Source organism: Coffea arabica, chromosome 10e (genome assembly GCF_036785885.1).
Source record: "Coffea arabica cultivar ET-39 chromosome 10e, Coffea Arabica ET-39 HiFi, whole genome shotgun sequence".
NCBI lineage: Eukaryota > Viridiplantae > Streptophyta > Magnoliopsida > Gentianales > Rubiaceae > Coffea > Coffea arabica.
The window spans coordinates 5,446,984-5,468,390 of NC_092328.1; the positions used below are offsets into that span (position 1 = coordinate 5,446,984).

At 32.9% G+C, this 21,407-nt stretch overlaps 1 protein-coding gene across 1 annotated transcript; it reads right to left on the reverse strand.

Moving 5' to 3' along the window:
- Positions 1-9,703: 9,703 nt before the first annotated feature.
- LOC113711029 (uncharacterized) lies at positions 9,704-11,660 on the reverse strand. Its single transcript, XM_027234165.2, has 3 exons — positions 11,344-11,660; positions 11,040-11,189; positions 9,704-10,178 (listed from the first exon to the last, which is right to left on the reverse strand). The coding sequence occupies exons 1-3, from the start codon at positions 11,658-11,660 to the stop codon at positions 9,986-9,988; spliced, it is 660 nt and encodes a 219-aa protein (XP_027089966.1). The 3' UTR covers positions 9,704-9,985.
- Between the last annotated feature and the right edge of the window lie 9,747 nt (positions 11,661-21,407).

Genomic DNA, 21,407 nt, shown 5'->3' on the forward strand with positions numbered 1-21,407 from the left:
TTAACAAAGGAACAAATTGAATAGCCTTTTTTTTTTTTTTTTCCCTTTTGTCTTCTAAGAAATTTTAGACAACAGGGGAGGCCTCCCTTTACTTTTTGCAGGTCAATATTTTGGTCAACACTTATTGTAAACAGGAAAACAATAATAGGCAAAAGAAATATTCAAATCTTTAATTCTAAATTTTCAAGCTATAGTCTCAGTTGTGCATAGAGGGGTGGTGTGATTGGCTTCAAGTTATTATCAACTTATAGTCGTATGTGAGGAAAAAAAAAAATAGGAGTGTAGGCGCGCCCTGTGCTATTCGAGCTCATCAATTGAAATGTACATTCGTTTAACTTTATTTAACAAATTAAAGAAGTCTATTCAATATTCCCACAAATTATAGGGTCAATGTATAATTAAACGCGTTTGAAAGTGGTGCTAGAGAATGTTGATGGTCAAGTCTTACATCCTTCACCATTGTGTTTTTGCTGGAGACAAAATTAATTAAGGAGGCGTTTGGTTCTTACTCAGGAAGCAGAACCATAAACCTCATTATGTGCACGGATCGATTTTGGTTATTCTCCTTGCATATTTGGTTTGGAATTGTAATGAGTTTTTTTATTCTACTAAGATGTTAATCAATTTGAAACCCATGAACAACGACAAACGGAAATATTTAACACTTCCATTCCTATTGAATGATTCACATGCATAATGATCTATCAAATAATTGTTATGGGTATCATTAATTAATTTGATACCCATTCATGCACATATGCCAAACACCCTTAATTGCATTATATTCCCGGTATGAAATGTAATTAATAGAGGTTGAAATGCTTCCCATCATCTTGAGATGTTATGTGAGAAGATTATTTCATTATTTTTTTTGACGTGGCATTCTCGAAGATCATGTCAAAATAATGGTAGTATTGACCAAATGATTAATTTTTCCACAGGCACAAATCAGTCTTAGTCACCACTTTCATCAACGCATTAGAAAACAGAAAATCAAGGGATTAAAGTCTAACAATCGGAATCCTAAATTAATGCATCATACGTGGTCATGTTGCCTTCTTCTTGGCTGCTATGACTTGTGAGTGATTATAACTATAAAAACACAATTTCACCTGCTATCCGAATCAATGCGACAATCTTTAGGCCTAGGAGATTGACTGGCAAACAAATGACCGGTCCGTAGTCTGCCAGGCGGCAGGAAGTATGTAGAAAGTGGAGAATTTTTGATGGACGGATGCCTTTATTCTGCTAGATACATGTCGGTTTCTACCCTTATTTGAATGGACTGAAGGGATGCGTTAGTAGTTATTGCATTGAATTATTTAGGCACGCCGACCAATTAAGGTGGTAATTGGAGTTGAATCTCCTATTTCATAATATCTCTAGAAGAGAATTAAAGTCTTAGATTTTCTGTTTCTAAATTGCACCGGTCAAAGTGGTAGATATGTGTGAGATAAAAGGTGAACGTCTTTAGGGTTTTAAAGCTAATTTTCTGGCGAACAGAGATAATCAAATAAGCAACGTTGCATAGCAAACATCTAACTTTCACCATTATTGCTAGTTCTCAAAATTAATTAAGCAAAGAAGAAGAAGGAGAAGAAAGAAAAAGATGACGGACGATGATCATTTGAAAAGATAACAGTCCTTTAAAAAAAAAAAAAAAAAAAGAATACCCAAAATCTTAATTTGCTATCTTATTTATACTAAATTGATGTGGTTTTGAACATATAGGCAAGTGGTTCATCCTAACTTAATGGCCTTTATGTTGTCTAATCTAAAATTACGTTAAAAACTGAGTATATTTATCAGGTTAAGACAGTCTGTTTATGCACTACAATAAATAGACCACTTTCTGTTTTCCAATTTAAATAAATTTCCAATGGGATAAAAGTACCAAACTCAAACCAAAACCAATTTTATGATTCCACTATTTGTATCTGTGTTCTTCATTAGTTCCCCCCACCAACAAAAAAAGGGAAAGAATTTTTTTTGTTGGAACTGTTAGATTTGCAGAGTCATCTTTGTGCTTAAAATAACGAGCCTCGACACACTCCAAAAGGGTTGTCCAATCCAAACATATTGGAACATTAGGTTTGATATTCCATATTGGAAATACACAGTAGTACAATATTTGAATTTCCGCAAAATAAAAATAATAAAATTGGATTGATAACAGGAAATTTTTGCTTTGCATGGCCCTGCGTGAGGATGACACAGATATTGAGAAATGGTCCGCTGTGGACCCTTCCGCAAGAAAGTACGGCTGAGGATTTGAATTACCTAATCACAAACTCTATAATAATATTGCTATGTTTGGATGGCAAATTTTTTCAAAAATTTTTTTCGTTTGCATCATAAATATATTTTTTAATTTACATTTTTATATTTTTAATCACTATTTTATCTCACATTCATCACATCACAAAAAGTGTTACAGTAATTATTCCACTCTATCTTTGAAGTAAATTAGAATAATTATCTCACATGCACTTTGAAGTAAATTCAATTCTAGAAATCCATGTTTGTCCACTTATATTTGGTCGGTGCAACTTTGTCAAGTGTTTGATTTTCGAGAAGTCAAAGTTAAAATTTTGACAAAAAAAGGAAGTCAAAGTTCAAAAAATCCAACAGAAAATTAGGAGTTGATTCTTTTTCTTCTTTTTTGTTTTCATAAACAATAATTTTCACTTTTTAAAACTTCACTAATTCCAATTCCTTTCCCAAGGAATTCTTGCAGTTCCAAAAGGATCTATGCATGTACGTAGTCAATAATCCGACTCAGTATATAAAAAATTACAAGGCTAATTATCAAGTTTAAATCTCTTTTTTTTTTTGTAATTTTTTTTAAATTTAGGATCTCTAAACCTTGAGACCTCAATTATAGCCACTAACAAACCAAACCTGAAAAATTGCAGATCTTACCCAAAAAAAAAAAAAAAAAAAAAATATATATATATATATATATATATATATATCAACTAATGCTATTACAAATTGACTTATACCACCAACAAATAAAATACAATGTTGTCTCTCTCACCTTTTTACACGTTTTCTGGCAAATTTTGTTTCTTCACTTATTTTATACTGTATGATTTAAGAAGGTGAGTGGGCAACAACCTCTTTCTTTGTGGAAGAGATTAGGGAGAAATCAATGGGGCCCTGTGATAAATTGAGATGGCAAGTGAAATTCGGGGAATATTAATGTGGGGTTCGAAACTTTTTTAATATTGTGTTCTGACTCCTAGGGTGTTAAAAAAAATATTAATCTACCTAGAAATGTTTCATAGTCTATAAATGTTGTTCTAAAGTTTGGTATTATTTTTCGAATAAGTCCATGAATTTAACATTAAACTTGTAAATATGCATTGAATTATATAAATTGCTACCTGATTGTTCTAATTTCTTTTTATTTTCTTATTAAATAGTTTTGAAACATCAAACATGTATGAATATACCGTTATTGGTATTAACATGCTTTTAGTTATTTTACATAGCAATTTAGTTTTAAAAGAAGTTTTACTAATGACATCATATTGATTTTATCCTCAATCCATCCTCATCGTGATTGGTACCTATGTGTATAACCGTCTATATGTCAACCACCGTTTTGGAGTTATAATTTTTATGCGAGAGTTGAGTCCTTTTGGTGGACTAAATCTAGACTTATCAAACATGTAAGTGAAGTTATAAACCATCAATTTAAGAATAACTTGTATATATTATTGTAATTACATATCATTAATACGTAATTACGATGTATTTATGATGTTATCAATATCCACTTTGACACTCAATCTAACTGGTGGAATCCATTGATCCTTAACTCGACTAAGTCGCTACTTGGTCTTGAGTTTCAAAACATGGATCCATGCATTTGCAATTGCTTGCGTTTGGAGTGCTATTCATCTTCAAAATCTGATATATTGCTGCAAGCAACAGGCATGAAACAAATCTAATGATTAACTGACATGATTCATGCTTTATTATTTCGGGAATCTTTGGTCAAATCAGATTAACCAGTTACCAAGACTTTCTCTGGGGTTGCATTGACAACCATTTTGATAGTATTTGCTATCAAGGACGCCCCGCTAGAATGGGCAAGGACGGTGAACTTTCTGGTGGTCTGGATCCTTGCCTCTGTGGCTATTGTGTTCACCCGCATGAGGAAGGGAACCGCAGTTTTCTGGAAAAACGTGCGGATGAATTGAAGCTTTCACGATTCAGGGCAGAATTTATTTGCGAGTATTGAACATGTTCATCTCTCGGCTGGTGCTAACAATTCTATGGTTCTGTTGCTTAGATTTCCTCGGCAAAAACAGAGAATCTTCCCCCTGCTACACTCTTATATACAACTAGTTTGATTTTTTTTTTTTCCACTGTCAATGTTCAAATAATTGACGTGCACAATCCAATTACAAATTACATGAAGAAAACAAAAAGGCGTCGAGATTTGGTGGATGTCACTCTTAGTTTAGGTTGCCTGCTGCCAGCAATGCATAGCTACAACAAAACTGGCAGTTTTCGAAAACAAAATATAGAGAGAAAAAGGAAAAGTAAAAGAAGGGGTTCTTACTTCTTAGTCAACAGTCAACGAAAGCTTAACTGTACTGCCCCAAATCGGGGGTGGGTGCACACGAGAACGATAAGAACCAATCCTGAATTTTCTCAATTATCAAATTTATACTATAATGACTTTGACTTAGGTTTTTTGGCAAATTAAATGCCTGCGTTGCATAACAGATCTTCTGTCTGTCTCATCGAGTCTTACTTTTTAATTATTATGCCGTCATTTTTCCTTCATAAACACACTATATTTTAATTCTTTTTTATTTACTTAAGCTTAAAAAACTCCTAATAAAGTAAAAAAATAAAATATTACAATTTAAAAAATGATATATAATAGAGAAATAAAAATTATAGTAGAAAATTCACAAAAATTTCTTTTTTCTATGAATTTTAATTTTCTAATTTTTTTTTGTTGAATTTCACGTATTACTTTATTAATAGTTATTGAAACTTTAAAAAAAATTAAAATATAATGTTTGCAAAAGAGAAATAGTAACATAATTAAAAATGAAGTAGAGAATGACACAAAAATATCCGTTCCCGCACGCACACCCTGGCTCGATTCGTCACTTTCGAGCCCAAATCTCTTCAAGTTTCTGGAAGACAATTTTTCATCTGATCATACAGGAAGGACCATGCATGGCCGTCGAGTTGCGACTTGACTTATTATAAAGCAAAAAAGCTAAGAAAGAAACATTAGATGTGTAACGCACTATGACCATATTCACAGATGATGGCTGTGGGTTTTCTAGAGGTTGATTAATGGACACTTGATAAGACGTCTGAATCATATTAAATTTATTATAACAATTAATATTTCATCAGATATTTATAAGTTTTTTTATTTAATTTTATATTTTAAAAATATTAACACTTGAACTACATCTTAGATTGATTGACATTTTATTAACCCAGAATTTGTTCTTTTTGGCAAATTGATTGATTAGTATAAGCCACTCATATGAGCATTGGTGGTTTTTTATGCTACTATACTACTTCATATATATAGTAGCATAAGAAGATTGTGATGTTTTCCAACGTCCATCCATCTGAAAGGGAGAAAAAGGCAACTGATTAATTAGAATTAAACAACAAAGGGCCTCTGCTCGAATGGTGTACAATTCTACAACCCTTTTCTGAAGTGTAAACACTATTTTTGTTTGGATGGGAGTGTTTTTCAAAAACTAGTTTTCAAATACAATAAAAATTTTTAAAAAGTACTCTAAAAGATAATCTAAAAATTAGTTTAAATTTTTTAAAAATTTTAAAAAATATCTCAAAATATATTCTAGAAACTCTTCTACTCTTAAATATCCCAAAATATTTTTTAAAAATATACTCTAAAAATTCCGCTACAGGAAAATTTTTTAAAAACACCCCCAAAATATATGTTGTCTTTTCCTTGTTTCCTAGATGCATATTTTTGTTACTAGACGTTGCCGGTTAATATGCAGGGAACGAAGTTTGAGAAGGTCCACAAGCTCAGCTTTGATTGAGGTTGAGTCTCGTTTTCCTAATCAGTTGAATCAGTATGTAAACCTCCCATTTGCATGGGAGTTACTAAATAACCAGTAAATTTTTGTGTTAGTAATTTTGTCGTCCATGGAAGGAAAGGGGCAAGCATACATAATTCAATATATACATCTTCTTATCCAATTTCCTGTCCCATCTTTCCTTATATTACTACACAAATATTCTATTTTAATTTTTTTTTGTTTCCTCAAGTTCCAATGACTAATATCAAGGTAAAAAAAAAAAAAAGCATAGTAAAACAACACTATATAATACAAAAAAAAATCCAACAGAAAATTCATAAAAATTTTCATTTTTCTTTGATTTTTTATTACTCTAATGTCTTTAATTGTATCCTATTTTTAGTTATTGATGCTTAAGGAAACCAAAAAGGATTAAATTTGTAAAGAAAAAAAGTACAATATAATGAAAAGTGGAACAGAAGATGTATTTAATTACAAAGCTTATATTCCTAAACACATATTGTGTGGGTTTGAGTTTTATTAGTTTTGTGATTATTTTTGCTACACTAAGTATGATTCGTTTCTGTGTCACAAAGTTAATGAAATAAGTACATGTCAATCCGCCTGGTTCCGGTTGAAACAAGTTCGTCTAAAATCACCCATATGCACCTTCCTAAATGTAGAACCTATACATCCCCAACCCCAGACCAAAAAAAAAAAAAAAGAAGAAGAAGAAAAAGAACACCATTAATGGTCTTGCTAAAACTTCATGCTTAAAACGCAAGAGTTTAGAATGCAAATCAAAGATTGAAAACGTAAAAGATTAGACTAAATTTCTACTATTAATCAAAGGGAAATATTAGTTGCACTCCTTTTTTTTTTTAATTCACACTTTTACCATCATTTTAATCAGATAGTTTTTATTTATTAGACTGCATGATAAAACAAATTATGAAAGCGAAAAAAACAAAAAATAGAGAGTAAATAACATTTCCCTTAGGGTCCGTTTGTTTCGGGTGAAAATATTTTCCTAATTTTCCGTGTTTGGTTGCACAAAAGTTACTGAAAATATTTTCTTATGTAAAATATTTTCACTCATCTTATGGAAAATAACTTCCCTTCCAAACTTATTGAAGTTATTTTCCGAAATGCATGCATCCCGCCTGTAGTATGTTCTAAACTTACTGAAAACATCTTATAGTATGTTCTTTTTTTTTTTTAGTGTAAACAGGAGGACTCGAACCCAAGACCTCTTCCTTACACTCCCTCCCTCGTACCACCCAACCCTCCCCTAATATATTCAAAATAAAAAAAAAACATCATCCTACTCATCCTATACTAGTAATTAATTATGTATAATAGGGGCATTCTTTTCTAGAGAAACTTTCAGTAGTGAGAGTGCAAGATATATGTCACAATAAGCATTGCATGTGATTGATATTTGACACTAAATGGCCAGCAATTTGTTTATTGCTTAAGGAGATATTTTTTATTCATATATACATTTCTCCAAGATTTTTTAAAGTTAAACAATGAGATAAATTTTCTTATTTTGCATGGGAAGAAGTATGTAGTTATAATGTGTAGAAAGTAAAGATAGAGATAAAAGTGAAAATATTTCAGAAGTTAAACAAACACTAGAAAAATGAAATAAGAAAATATTTTCAATAAGCTAACCAAACACCTGAAAATGATGAAAGGAAAATGATTTTCATAGAAAATTACTTCCACGGAAAGGAAAATATTTTCCTTCCAACCAAACAGACCCTTAATGAAATGCATATGCGCTCCATATAACACAGTACGCGTACCTAGTAACATAGACTGATAACTGTTTAATGGCTGTAAGTAAGTCTAATTTGTAGTAATATAAATATGTTCATAAGATAAATACTTTTTTGTTTATTACTTTTTCTGGGTAGGTTCATAAGATTAATAATTCATAGCCTGCAATTCTCTCGATTGAAATCTCGCATAATTTTTACTCTTTTTTTTCCTTCAGCAATAATTAGTGCGCCTCGCGATTGTGACATATATATATATATATATATATATATATATATATATATATATATATATATATATATATTGTTTATTTGATTGTCATACTCTCTATGATTACTTGTAGTTTGCTGATTGCAGCCACAAAGCGCCGCCGCAGCAATTCCTACCTTCGTCGAAGAGGAGTGAGGTGGTTGGAATGTCAACTCTCTAAGAGGCCAGAATACGGTGGAGTAACTGCAACTTTTTCTTACTTCTATTTTTTTTGGTTAGTTGAACTTGGAAAAGTCTCAGCAGGACTAGAGCAGAAAAAAATATTAGTGGGCCAATTATATCTTCCCCAATAGGGATTTTGATGGATTTGGAGGACTTGAATGTGGAATATGTACACAGATAATTTTAGCTGGAGTTTTTTTTTTCTTTTTTTAGTAAGTAACGAATGTTAAATCCGAAACCTTATATTTATAATTCTTTTCACCTTAATATCTAACCCAACTCTCTCCCTCTCAACAGGAAGATAATTTAGTTGGTGCATGTCCTTATCTGTGCAAAAAAAAAAAAAAAAAAAAGATAATGTTAAGTCAAACTAGGAGAAGGTCTTGGGTACAAATCACTGGTTCAACCGGATAACTATTGGTTTAACCAATAGAGTGAAATCGAATGAGAGGATCGAATGAAGAATAGTAAGCATGAAAAAGCCAGAGCGTAGTTTTGGCGAAATTGCAGTAGGGTCAATAAGACCCGTCATAAGTAGCCATTAAAGTTTGAAGAAATTAACGTGACAGAATGAGATTATGTATTACTATCATTGTAATCATTCAAGATTTTACTTCCAGCAATGTACAGATTCTGATTACTGTCACTAAAGGTATTTGAATTTGACTATTTTGGTACCTCCAACCAACACATACAGTGCCATATTATTTAACTTTTCAAGCAAATATTGAAAAACATCTTAGAAAGTTTCTTTGCTTAATTGCAATTTCTTTCATGTGGTTATGACGGTTAGGGATGGAGGTAGAAGAGCTTTTTTCTTATGCGAAAGAAAAGGATCATTTCATAACGCTGTGCTTTGTCAACGATTTTATTCTCAAAAAGTGGTTTAAGTTTGATGAGGTAGAAACTAATTGAATGCTATTGGATCCTTCAAGTTTCTCATATTTGGTATAAAGAAAAAAAAATAAAAAAAAAGCTTGTGTATTTGTAGTATTGCTAAATAACATGAGTGGAGATCTTTATACGACAAATTAGGGCCGTGGAATTTATAAGACAGAGGAAGTAGTGAAAAAAAAAAAAAAAAAAAAAAGAGAAGTGAGTTCATTCTTTCATCTTATCTACTGTTGCATCGTAGTTATTTTCTTTTTCATCCTCAATTTGTCAGATACAGGATTGGAATCCTGAACTTGACATTGAAAAAAACTCTAAAAACTCTCCCTTAACCATTGAATTAATGCCTTACTACTGCTATTGTAGTTTATATTACTCTTCCAAAAGATCTCTTATTCTAACTTAACCAACTTGTTTTTCTTGCATTCCAAAAAGTTACAGAAAGGTTTGATCAAGTCCCATATTAAGTAAGATAATTTCTTGTTGAGATTATTTGAAGACAACCTTAAAAGATCTTATTAATGAAACTGGAACTTGATTTACTAGAACGATGAAAATATCAAAAAAGAAAAAGAAAAATTGCACTGGACCATACTCAATGAAAGAGTAATTTCGAGGAAGGTTTGCCTCGGCCCCCAAGTGATGGCTAAGTAGCCGGCAGGCTGTGTAGTTTTCTACAAGAGAAATCTGTGGGGCTTATGTTTCAGATTTCTAATCATCTTAGTGGTTATCCTTTTTGCCTTTATTATTAATTTAAACTACTATATTTGCAGCTGGATACTTGTGCAAATAATTTGGTAGGTAGTAGTAGAGGAAAGGACTAGTCTTGTTGATCATGAATATTGCGATGGTCGCAAGGTCCAGCCATAGGAAATGGCCAAAGGCAATTCATCACAGTAGATAAAACAGGGGCTTTCATGGTTATGCCTGCCTTCATAGGTTGTAATCAAATAGCTTGGATCTTCGCCATCTCTTTCTACTCTTTTCTTTACTTTGCACCCTTCAGTGGAGCACTTGTAGTAATTCCTGTGTAACCATTTATTAATCCGCTGTTAGATAATTTGTAGATCAAAAGACCAAATAATTAATTTACCACATGCATCATATCCAGTACTGATGAGTTATTTGATCCCAAGAATGTTAGATCTATTGGGGAATTACTTTCTTTTGAGTGTGTGTGTGTGACTGATGGAGAAATGCATGAATGACAATCTTAAAAAGTGTATAAACCATTCTTGATGTGCATGCATGCATGCAAGGTGGTTGAAATTCTAATTCAGGCCAAAAATCTTCTTCATCAAGAAATCAATTATATCATATGTGTACGTTGATCAGTGAAACGCTTTGATGACAATCACTCTGGTTTTGTGATTACCATAAAAAGCAAGTCTTTTCATTATTTGTTGTTGTGCTGTCCACATGTATACTTGGGAGACTAGACATGTAGCTTTCCAGGAAAGTAAAGCAGCTAAGGAGCTCCACATGCTTAATTGACTAGAAAATTCTGAAAACAGTACTAAGAAAATTCATCGAATTCTAAACTAACTTCAAGAGGAGAGTGAAGTTGTAAGAACGTCCTTACTCAATCCAAAGATGGATGTAGCTATGCATTCAAACACCACCCCTCCTCCCTCATCCGATCCCCCCCAGCCACTAAGTCCCTTACCCAAAATAAAAATAAAAATAAAAACAATTATACACATAAAACAACAAAAAAAGAAATGAAAACAAAACAGGAGGAGGATAGAAGGGGTCGGCCATAATATGTAATCAGGTTGATAAGCTTAACATGTGTGATTATTATTCCTGATTAGTAGCCTCGATGATCTTGTATGGTTGGAACATGCATGCAGATTTTCATGAGCTTTGGTAAATACTATTGTTTACCTAGGATTAGGATTACTCTTCACCGTTTTCTTCCCATACTTCCTCCACTTAAATCCATCATCCAAGATCTCAAGCTGAGTCTTCGTTCGAATAGCAATAATATTTCCTTGGTCCACCTTAGCCATCTTCGTTGCCCTCATGCATCTTGATCTATACAAATATCAAAAGAACCAATTAAATCATAATTAAACTGAAAAAAAAAAAACATAAACTACCAATAGATGTCTTGGAAGCTACAACATGAATCATTTTTCCTTCTTATTTTGTGGATTTAAAAGAAATTATACATAACTTGTTGACTCACTCATGCATGTTGCAATTGATTGGCATGCCATCGATGTAGTTGGCCGAGCTTCCAGTAATATTCGTCATTTCTCGAGTGAATGGAGTTGGATAAACACATGCTGTGAGGGTTGAATTGGAATCAGTATGAACATTGTTGATTAAAGGCTCTTCATGATCTGGTAAGTCAAGATAATGAAGAAGTTCATGACTCCCTAGATGATCATTGGAGTACTTTTCAAGCAAGTAATCAGAAGAAGCATAAGAGCTTGGAACAACATTGCCATGATGAGCGCCAATGCCTTGCTCTGGTGGTGGGAGGGAAGTGGAGTTGAACATGGTGTGGTAGAAAGGCAAAGACTTGGAATGTATTGAGTCGTTTAATTAATTGGCTTTTGGTATGAGAAAGTGGGATCATCATCTATATATATAGTAGAACAGTGAAGTTGTCATTTTCTTTAAGCGGTTTCCTAAGCTACTTCCTAGCAAGATACTGTGGGCTTCTTTAGCAGTCTATGTTATGCCAGAGAGCAAGCCACTATTGCAATAACAAAAGAATCACAAATTTTACTGGTTGGCTCTAATTTGAGGGTCCCTTTGTAGACTCAAATTTTTTCCAAAGGGACCCTCAACTTGTCCTATGTGTCAAATGGTTCCTTCTTACGAGTTTTGTCCACGGAAGTGGCCACCTGATTGTCCAAATTGACTTTGTATTTTGACCTTTTTGCAATAAAGTATCGTATGGCCTTATCGGATAAGGGGTAGACTGGTAACTTGATCTACTTATTCATAATTTTCATTGCTCTTCACATTTTTATATTCTTCTTGGTTTTGCGTTTTCTTATTTTCTATTTTATCTCTCTTCTTTAGTTATTTTCTTATGGCTTTTTTTTTTTTTATAAATCTCGTAAAACAATAAACTTTCTGCATTAAGAAAGAAGTCTTACTGCATCATAAGTGCTCTTATGCATCATCATTTCTTTCTTTTCAGCACATTTGTAAAACAAGAGAAAAAGATATTTATCATCAATGACTGCATTACAGCGATACGTACATTCGCATATCTGACTGTTTTGAAGCACTAATAGATAAGTAGCAATTAGCATTTGTACCTGTTCTATGTGTTATAAAATGCATGCATTCCAAACTATTATCAAGAACGAGAGTTTAAGAGAAGTTGATAGTATTATTTTACTTAAATCGGTCCTATGGCACCTTTTTGTTGTAATTTGATCCTCAATACTGATTTTTGGTAGTTTTATGGCTTGAAGGTTTTTTACAAGCCTTCTAATAAGCAAAGCTTGAGAGTTTCAAAAAACCTATCAAAGTGAACGAAAAACGTGTTGTAAGAAGAATTTTCATAAAGAACATACCAAACAGATATAGTAAGGTTACCAAAGAGAAACAAATTCAAAAGAATTTTTTTTTTTTTTTTGTTTCTTTTGTCCTTTTGGAAATTGTAGACAACCGGAGAGACCTTTTCCTGCTTCTTTTACTTTTTGCAAGTCATTATTTTGGTCAATATTTTTTTCTTTTGCAAAAGACATCTTCAAATGTTTAATCCCAAATCTTCAATCTCGTCTCAGTTGTACAAAAAGGGTGATATGATTGGCATCAAAGTTATTATCAACTTATGGTCATAGATAAGGGCGGGAAAAAGGTGTGTATGGACCGTGTGCCATTCGAGCTCATCAATTTAGACATTCATTCTTTCAACCCTGAAACAAAAAGGTCTGTTCGATATTCCCACAAGTCATAGAGTCAATGTATAATTAATACATTGAAAGTGGTGCTGGAGAATTTTGATGATCAAGTCTTACATCCTTCACCACAGGAATTAAGGAGGTGTTTGGTTCTTATTTTAGAATCACAATCATAAACCTCATCATGTGTCTCAGTTATAGTCATTTTCCCTTGCATGTTTCATTTGAAAGTGTAATGGGCTTCATTCTATATGGTGTTACTTAATTTGAATCCCAAATTATAAGTGAATAATGGCAAAGAAAAATAGCTAACACTTTCATTTTTATTGAATGATTCACATGTTTACTTATCTACCAAATAATAGGTATCATAGGCATAACTCATTTTAATTCCCATTCATACACACCTCATAGCCATATACCAAACACCCCCAAGTTAGAATCTTATATTCTTCGTATGAAATGTAATGAATAGAGATTGAAATGCTTCCCATCCTTTTGAGATGGTTATTTTTTACCCAAAGAGAAAAGTATGAGAAGATTCTTTCTTTCTTTCTTTTCTTTTTTTTTTTTTTTTTTTTGTGGCGTGGTATACTCGAAGATCATGTAAAAATAATTTTCAACAGACGTTTAATTCCACAGGCGCAAATTGGTCTTGGGCACCACCTTTGTCAACTCATTGGAAAACAAAAATCAAAGGATTAAGGTCTAACAATTGGAATCCTATATCAATGCATCGTGTGTGGTTATGTTGCTTTCTTCTTCGCTGTAACTTGTGAGTGACCGTATTGCAAAACTGACAATTTCAAATGTTTTCAGAGTGGGGCATTTTTAATTCATAATTCAGATTAAGGAAAAAAATGGGATCTAGGAGACTTGACTAGCAAACAGACGAGAGTCTGTAGTCTGTACCAACCAGCGGGAAGTAAGTAGAAAGTGGGGAATTTATGGTGGACGGCTCTTTGCCTTTATTCTGCTGGACATGTAGAATTTCTAACAATCCTTGTATGGACTGAAGGGTGGATTAGTTACTGTGGATTGTCACGCCCCCGACCAAAGTGGTGATTGGAGTTGAATCTTCTATTTGACAAAGCAATCTTCTTGCAGGATACAATAGAAGAGAATTTTGGATATTTTGTTTGTAAATCGTAGCAGTTAAAGTGGATATGTATGAGATAAATGGCGAACGTTTTGGGGTTCTAAAACTAATTGTCTGGTGAACAGGGCAATTCAAGCAGATGAAGCCAAATAAACAACAACGTTACATAGGAAAGATCTAACTTTCACCACTATATTGCTAGATCTCAAAATTAATTAAGAAAAGAAAAAGATATATAACAGACAATGATCATCTGAAAATAATTAAGTCTTTGAAAAAAAATATACTCAAAATCTTAATTTGCTATCTTATACTAAATTGATGTGGTTTTGATCATACAAGCAACTGGTTCATCCTAAACTTAGTTGCCTTTGTTTAATGTAACCAAAAATTATGTTAAGAACTGAGTATATTTATCAGGTTCAGATGATCTCTTTACGCACTACAACACTTTTTTTTTTTTTCAAATTTAACTAAATTTTGAATGGGAAAAAATACCAAACCCCCCTCCCCCCCCCCCCCCCCAAACCCAAAAAAGGGATAAAAGTCAGCTTATAACCAGTCTTGACACACTCCTAAAGTAGTTGTCCAATCCAAAAATATTGGAACATTATGTTTGAAAGTCCATATTGGAATATAATGTTTGAATGTCCTCAAAATAACTACATTACATATAAATTCCCCTGTGGTCCTTCCCCAAGAAAGTAACTTATCACAAATTCTATATATTGTTTGACGCACTTAGGAGTAAATTAATTCTAGAAATGGTGTTTGAGAACTGAAATTTGATTGGCCTACAGTGACTTTATCAAGTCTTTGATTTTCCAAATGTCAAAAGGTTAAAAAGTCTATAGAAAATCTGGTGTTTGCAATTGTAACAACAATAAGAATTTAAAAAAAAAAAAAACATGGCTAAGAATTGGTTGGCCAGGTTGAATTGCAACCAAAGTTGCCTTAACTAGATGAGAGATTTCAAAATGGATAAGAATCGGAAGGCTCTGGTTGAATTGGAACTAAAGTTACCCTAACTAGGTGAGAGATTTCAAATTTTAATTAATTAAATACAATACTATTACAAACTAACACACATAGAGAGTTGTATTACCATCAGATTGATGACATATATGCAAAAATTGAATATCAAATTGAAAATTTGCATAATTATCATTCATCTAAAGGTAACAGTGTATACACTGTCAGTATATAGAAAATTAATCCAAACTGATTATGGAGGAATATCAAAATCAACAAAAGTTACTTTTTGGCTGATTATAGATTTTAGTCTTTTTTTGTCATTAAAAAATCTATAATCAAAATATAAAAGCAACCAAAAACATTAGAAAAACTGATTTTTCAAAATCAAAATCTATAATCAATCGAAATAGTTTGAATTGAGACCTGTCTGTCTTACTTCTACTGTTAGAGTCCTTGTAATCTTATCAAATTAAAAAAAAAAAAATTAAGCACGATATTGGTTTGAGAGGACAAATCAGTTAATTAGCCACGGGCGAGTTGGGCTGTGAACTCAGGTTTGAAAGTTGGGTCGTAATATACAGCCACAGGTTTGAAAGTTGGGTCGTAATATACAGCCACAGGTTCTTTCTCTCCCATTTTGCATTTAATGAGTGGTTTGGAGTTTCTCATTATTACTCATATTTCTGGGCACCCATTCCAGCCAACCACTCACGCATGCCAATTGATGACAACAAAATTGACGTTTTTTAAGGGTTGTGGTTTTTGCTCAAATATATGAAACACAATAAATACCAACATCCCGGGTTCCATACTGGGGTTGACAAATCAATAAAATTTTAAGATTTTGGTTCAGGGTATTTTTCCTTGGACTTTTTGTACCTATAAAATTCTACTTCTCTTCAGCTCATTATTGGATACAGTTCAACAGATCTTTCAGTCGGAACACGAAGAATTGGTTCCAAATTCTGACATGGTCCGGCAGAATCATAAGTGCAAATCCCATGTTCTTCAAATGGTCAGAATGTCCGCTTAACAAATAACTCCTCTTACCAACATTAATATATTTCGTTTTCTTCATCTTCCCCTGGAGAACAATGAACCTATAGTTAATTTTTTGCCCTCTTTTATAACAATGAACCATACGAGTTTTATAGCATGAAAATGTCACTGCATTTAAAGTATTAGGTTAAATGGTGAAAGGTAGAGCATCTGTATTGACAATAATGTATTCGTGTTAGGCCAATGACCACTTGACTTGGCAAAGCTACATGAAGGTGTATGAACTTAAGACCCCAATATTCAATCGTCGAGTGTATATTCAACTTCCTTCTGCGCACGTGTGTCGTGGGATTGACCTTTCTCTGTTTCCTTTCTTTTTCTATAACTAGAATGCTTCTGTTTTTAACTTGAAATAGCAAGTCTAACTGTTTTAGCTTCATACTCATTTTATGTTGGTTTGGATTAATTTTTTTGCATGAAAATAGCCACTCTATTTCTCCCAATTTTGGAAGTTATTGTAAACTACAGTTCGAAGATATTTTGTAGTAGAATTTAATTTTGTTCTCAACAAAATACGTTAATCGATAATATATTGCAATTACTTAAAACACATATATGCTCCTATTAGAGTGGGGAGAGGGGAAAAAAAGGAACATAGTACTAGTACAGTCGCAACAATAATTTTCACTTTTTAAAACTTCACTACTTCCAATTCCTTTCCCAAGGAATTCTTGCAGTTCCAAAAGGAAACAAATACAATTAAAATAGAATATTTGTGTAGTAATATAAGGAAGGTGGGACAGGAAGTTGGATAAGGAGATGTACATATAGAATTATGTATGCTTGCCCCTTTCCTTCGATGGACGACAAAATTATTAACACAAAAATTTACTGGTTGTTTAGTAACTCCCATGCAAATGGAAGGTTTAAATACTACACAAGTTTTCTCTCTTCTAGAATTTCTTAGTCGGGTTTTTCAGTCCTATGATAAGGTTCCCTAATGATAGTTTTTAATCTTTTTTGTTCCATCTCGTCTTCTTTTGATCTACTTGTTAAAGGCATGCACAGAATGTTGGGGTTGTTAAGATTAAAAGAAGAATGAAGATTTAGCACTCGAAGATATTACTTTTTTTTTTTTTTGTAAATTTTTCGACTTGGAAGAACATAATCTTCCATTTATTATATCTTGTAAGAAATTAAATCAAGCTATTTTAGGATTTAGTTTCCTAATTCTTTTTGGTGTCTTTTGTTTAGTTTCCATATTAGATTAGAAAATCCCAAATTGGTTTCCAAGTAAGTTTCGATTTACAATTGTATTTGTTTTAGGAAATTTTGGAGTATATAAATACTACTAGTCTAGTAGGTTATTATTTGAAGAGTTGAGTTGAATCTTGAAAAATAGGCTTGAGAGAAAATCTCATAATTGAGATTTGTAAGTTGTCCTGAGCGAAAGGTTACGACTTGATATTATTATTATTGAGTTTGAGTTAAATAAAATTATTGAGGATTTGTTGAGTATTTGTTCTCCTCCCTTTTTTACATATTTTTATATGTGTTAAATTGCTTCTACTGTATGTGCGCATGTTTTTTTCATGCCAACAAGTGGTATCAGAACTCTAGATTTTAATCCTGGGACTTGTTTGTAAAATTGGAGCACAAGATCAAAAGATTTGTTTTTGATAATTTGGACACAGAATTGGTCCTAATTGAGTGGAGATTGCATAATTAAAATATGGATCCGCATTATTTACAACATTGTCATGTTTTTATCTTTGATGGTAAAAAAAATTTTGAGATTTGGAGGTCGATGATGAAGAATTTTTTTAAAGATATTGGAGTTTGAATATTATCCAAAAAGGGTTCACGGAACCTATAGCAAGTATAGAATTATCAAATGATGCACTTAAACAATTACAGAGGAATAGACAGTTGAATTACAAGGTATTCTACTAACTCGATACCCAAGTCCAGTTACATGTAATGAAAAAATTCATACATGTAAAGACAGCAAAGGAGACTTGAAAATTTTTGATAAATTCCTATAGTCGTGCTGGAGAAGAAGAAATTTGTGATGAAGAAAAAGAAAATGAATATTTTGATGAGTCAAAGAAAGAAAAAATTGTAGAAGTTGTGAGTGCACATGAAGATGAAGAATTTGTGATTCAAGAAGAAATCTCACGTGTGGTTGAGGAAAAAAGTGAAGCCACTGATGAACTTAAAGATGTGCCTGAAAATCATGGCAACATAGAAATTGTTAATTTTGTCAAGATTGATGAATTTTTTGAAGAGAAAAATCAAGCGATGGACTTGGTTGAAATCAATTGCGAGGTGGACAAATGAATGGAAGGTTGTAGTACTACTAAAGTTGATGCAGCTGATAGTGTTGAAAAATTAAAGGAAAAACATGGTGATGTTGAAAACCTCGATGGTCGTACTTATGATTTTCTAGTTTTGGAAGATTTTATTAGTGACATGAATGAATTGAATTATGGAGCATTGGATGGAGTACGGGTGAATATGTTTGAATTTTTTGACAAGAGTGATCAATCAAAGAATTTATTCGAGAAGTACAAGTTTCTTCCACTACCGCATGTGAAGATGAAATTAGAGATTCATTGCAAGTTGGTGTTTTATGTCATTTATACTGCGACTGAATTTTTTATGGAGATCTAAGTTGGTGATGGCGTTGGAGATGACAACATCATTTTTGATTGAGTCAACTTCAAGAGTTAGCAAGCATCTTAATTCATTTGCAACCCTTTTCTAGATACACTATGTTACTTATAACGTGACTTCATCAAGTCAATTCCAGTTCGTAGAGCTTACGAAAAGTGTGCAGTAAGAGAAAGTAAACGAAAGACATGGAAAATGAAATCGAAGTACTTCAATTAGTTTTGAATATAAATGTGGTAATTAGTAAACAATATCTCACCACTTTCTTACAGAATAATCCTTGTTTCTGTTAAACGTGTTGCCTCTTGTTAGGTCGATACGGTTCCTGTAAATGAATTAGGGAAAAGACTATTTAAAAAGGATCTTAAACATTTTTTGTACATGATAAAAGCACTTCTTACCAGTTACAACTTAACTTATATTTGTCTCGAGTAGTTAGGAAGAAAATAATCTCTTTCTCGCAATTATGCGGTCTTCTCAGAAGGACTACAAGTACATCAAATAACTCCACTGTGTTTTCATCACCTACAAAGGATGCTCTACTCTAAGATCAAAGTTAGGGTTTGACTCCAAAGGTGTAATTAATACCTAAACAAGTTTCATGTACCCAGCGGCGGAGCCAGAAATATATGAAGAGGGTGACTCATGAATGTTGAATACAAATACTTTGCAAGTCTTAAAAGGAGTAGTAGACATTGAATGTTTTTACAAGGCAATAGTGAAGGAAAGGGGGCAATATATCGTATTAGATCAATGTTTTAGGGAGGGCAAGAGAAGGACTTCATACAAAGATTCTAAAATTTCATGCCGATTTAGAGAAAATTTTAAAATTTAGTGGGGAGGTGGGGGGCCCTCGTGTCTCTTCCAACTGCTGTTATTCCTACAACATGGTAAGCAAATATGCTACTCCATTTTTGAGCAAATGCTAGTGGTATAGCGGTGAAGATTTGACAGATTCAAATAGAATTAGTTTCAAATTAGGGGAAAAAGAAGATCCGATAGGGACAGAATAAGTAGCATTTGTGCTCACCCTTTTTCCTTCCCCTCCAGTAAGCAGCAAGAGAATTACTTGGAAACAAAAGACCGCAACCATGAAAAGGAGAGTTGAAGATGTCATTGATGAACAACAAATACCTGGTGGGCAACTTTGAATGCAATTCTCTAGTAGTGATTAGGTCCATATGTCCCTCAACAAAAAGGATAATTGCGACACGAGTGGTGATTCGAACAGAAATCAAAAGCCAGCTCATTCTCTTTGTAAAGTTAATCATTAATTTTCTCACTCTTCTATTCCAACAGACATTGTATATAGTTCTCAAATCAACATCAACTTGGGCCCAGATCGAGCTCAACCAAGAAGCTTTGATTGCTACAAGGCTTTGATGTATGTAGTGGTGCATAAAAACATAACCCAACTAGGCTTGATTATATTGCACCCTGACGATGTTTAAGCATAATTATCAAACTCACCGAGAAGAAGACTTATAGTTCAGTTTCACTCATTTGCCGCCTCGTAACTTTAATTTGAGTCAACAGCCTCAACTTACAAACTGAGGTAAGAAATGGAAAAAAGAAAGGAAAGAAGAAAAGAAATTGTAAACTGAATTTAGTAAAACAGAGTGGCCATCTCATGAAAAAAGCCATCTTGTACTTTAAAACCAACTGCCAAAACTTCAGTTTAATGGTAATGCAGTTCAGGTTAAGGATATCTAAATGTTTCCAATCATCCATCTTTCTTTGCTTATAAATGGAAGTGCCGGCGCCCCTTTTTTTTTCCCTACTTTGCCAGGGGACTGTCGAAGGTATAATCCTGGATTAATTATCTAATAATTCATGCCTTTTTTTTTATTGTTATTATGTGCATGGCTCAAATGTCATTTGGTAGTTTAAGATAGCCACCGCATTAGCAGAAAATATATGTTGCTCAATGAGAAATTTACATTCTTTGGTGGTTCTTCAAAATTTATGTTGCTGAATCTGAAATTCACATGCCTGAAATTAATATAACACTGTCCTCAAATGTCAATACATGCAATTATTGATACATCACTACTTGTGCTTTTCCCTTTTACACCTCCTTGAAAAGTGACATTAATTCTTTCTAGACGGCTGGAAGAAACGATGGATGAATTTAACATGCGAGTGGGAAAGAAATTTTTTTGCAACTTCTACATGACGTAAACGGTTCAAAAGAGTCCCACAACTCTATTTAACCTCCTATTCATTGATTTCCACGAAGTTGATTGTCAGTATGGTGGTGTAAATTCATTGGAAGTCAGCACCAATTTGCATGGTAGGGCACCATGAAAATTGTAATCATGACTACAAGAACAAGAATTAATCTTTTTAATAATGCATAGACTAGCAGAACGGATGCGTGATAGCCATCATTAATTTGAATTTGAACTCTAAATTCTGTACGTGTAGCATGCATCTAAATTCGCTTATTTAATCCAAAGAATTATGAGCGCCATTAATAAAAAAAACTTGCACGAATTTGTGGACTTTATGAAAACTACGTAGTAATGAAAATTATGGATAATTTTAGAAACCTCCCTTGAGGTTTCTAATCATTTCACTTAACTCTCTTTAAATTTTAAAAATTAAACCTACTCCCTTTACCCATTTCAAATGACA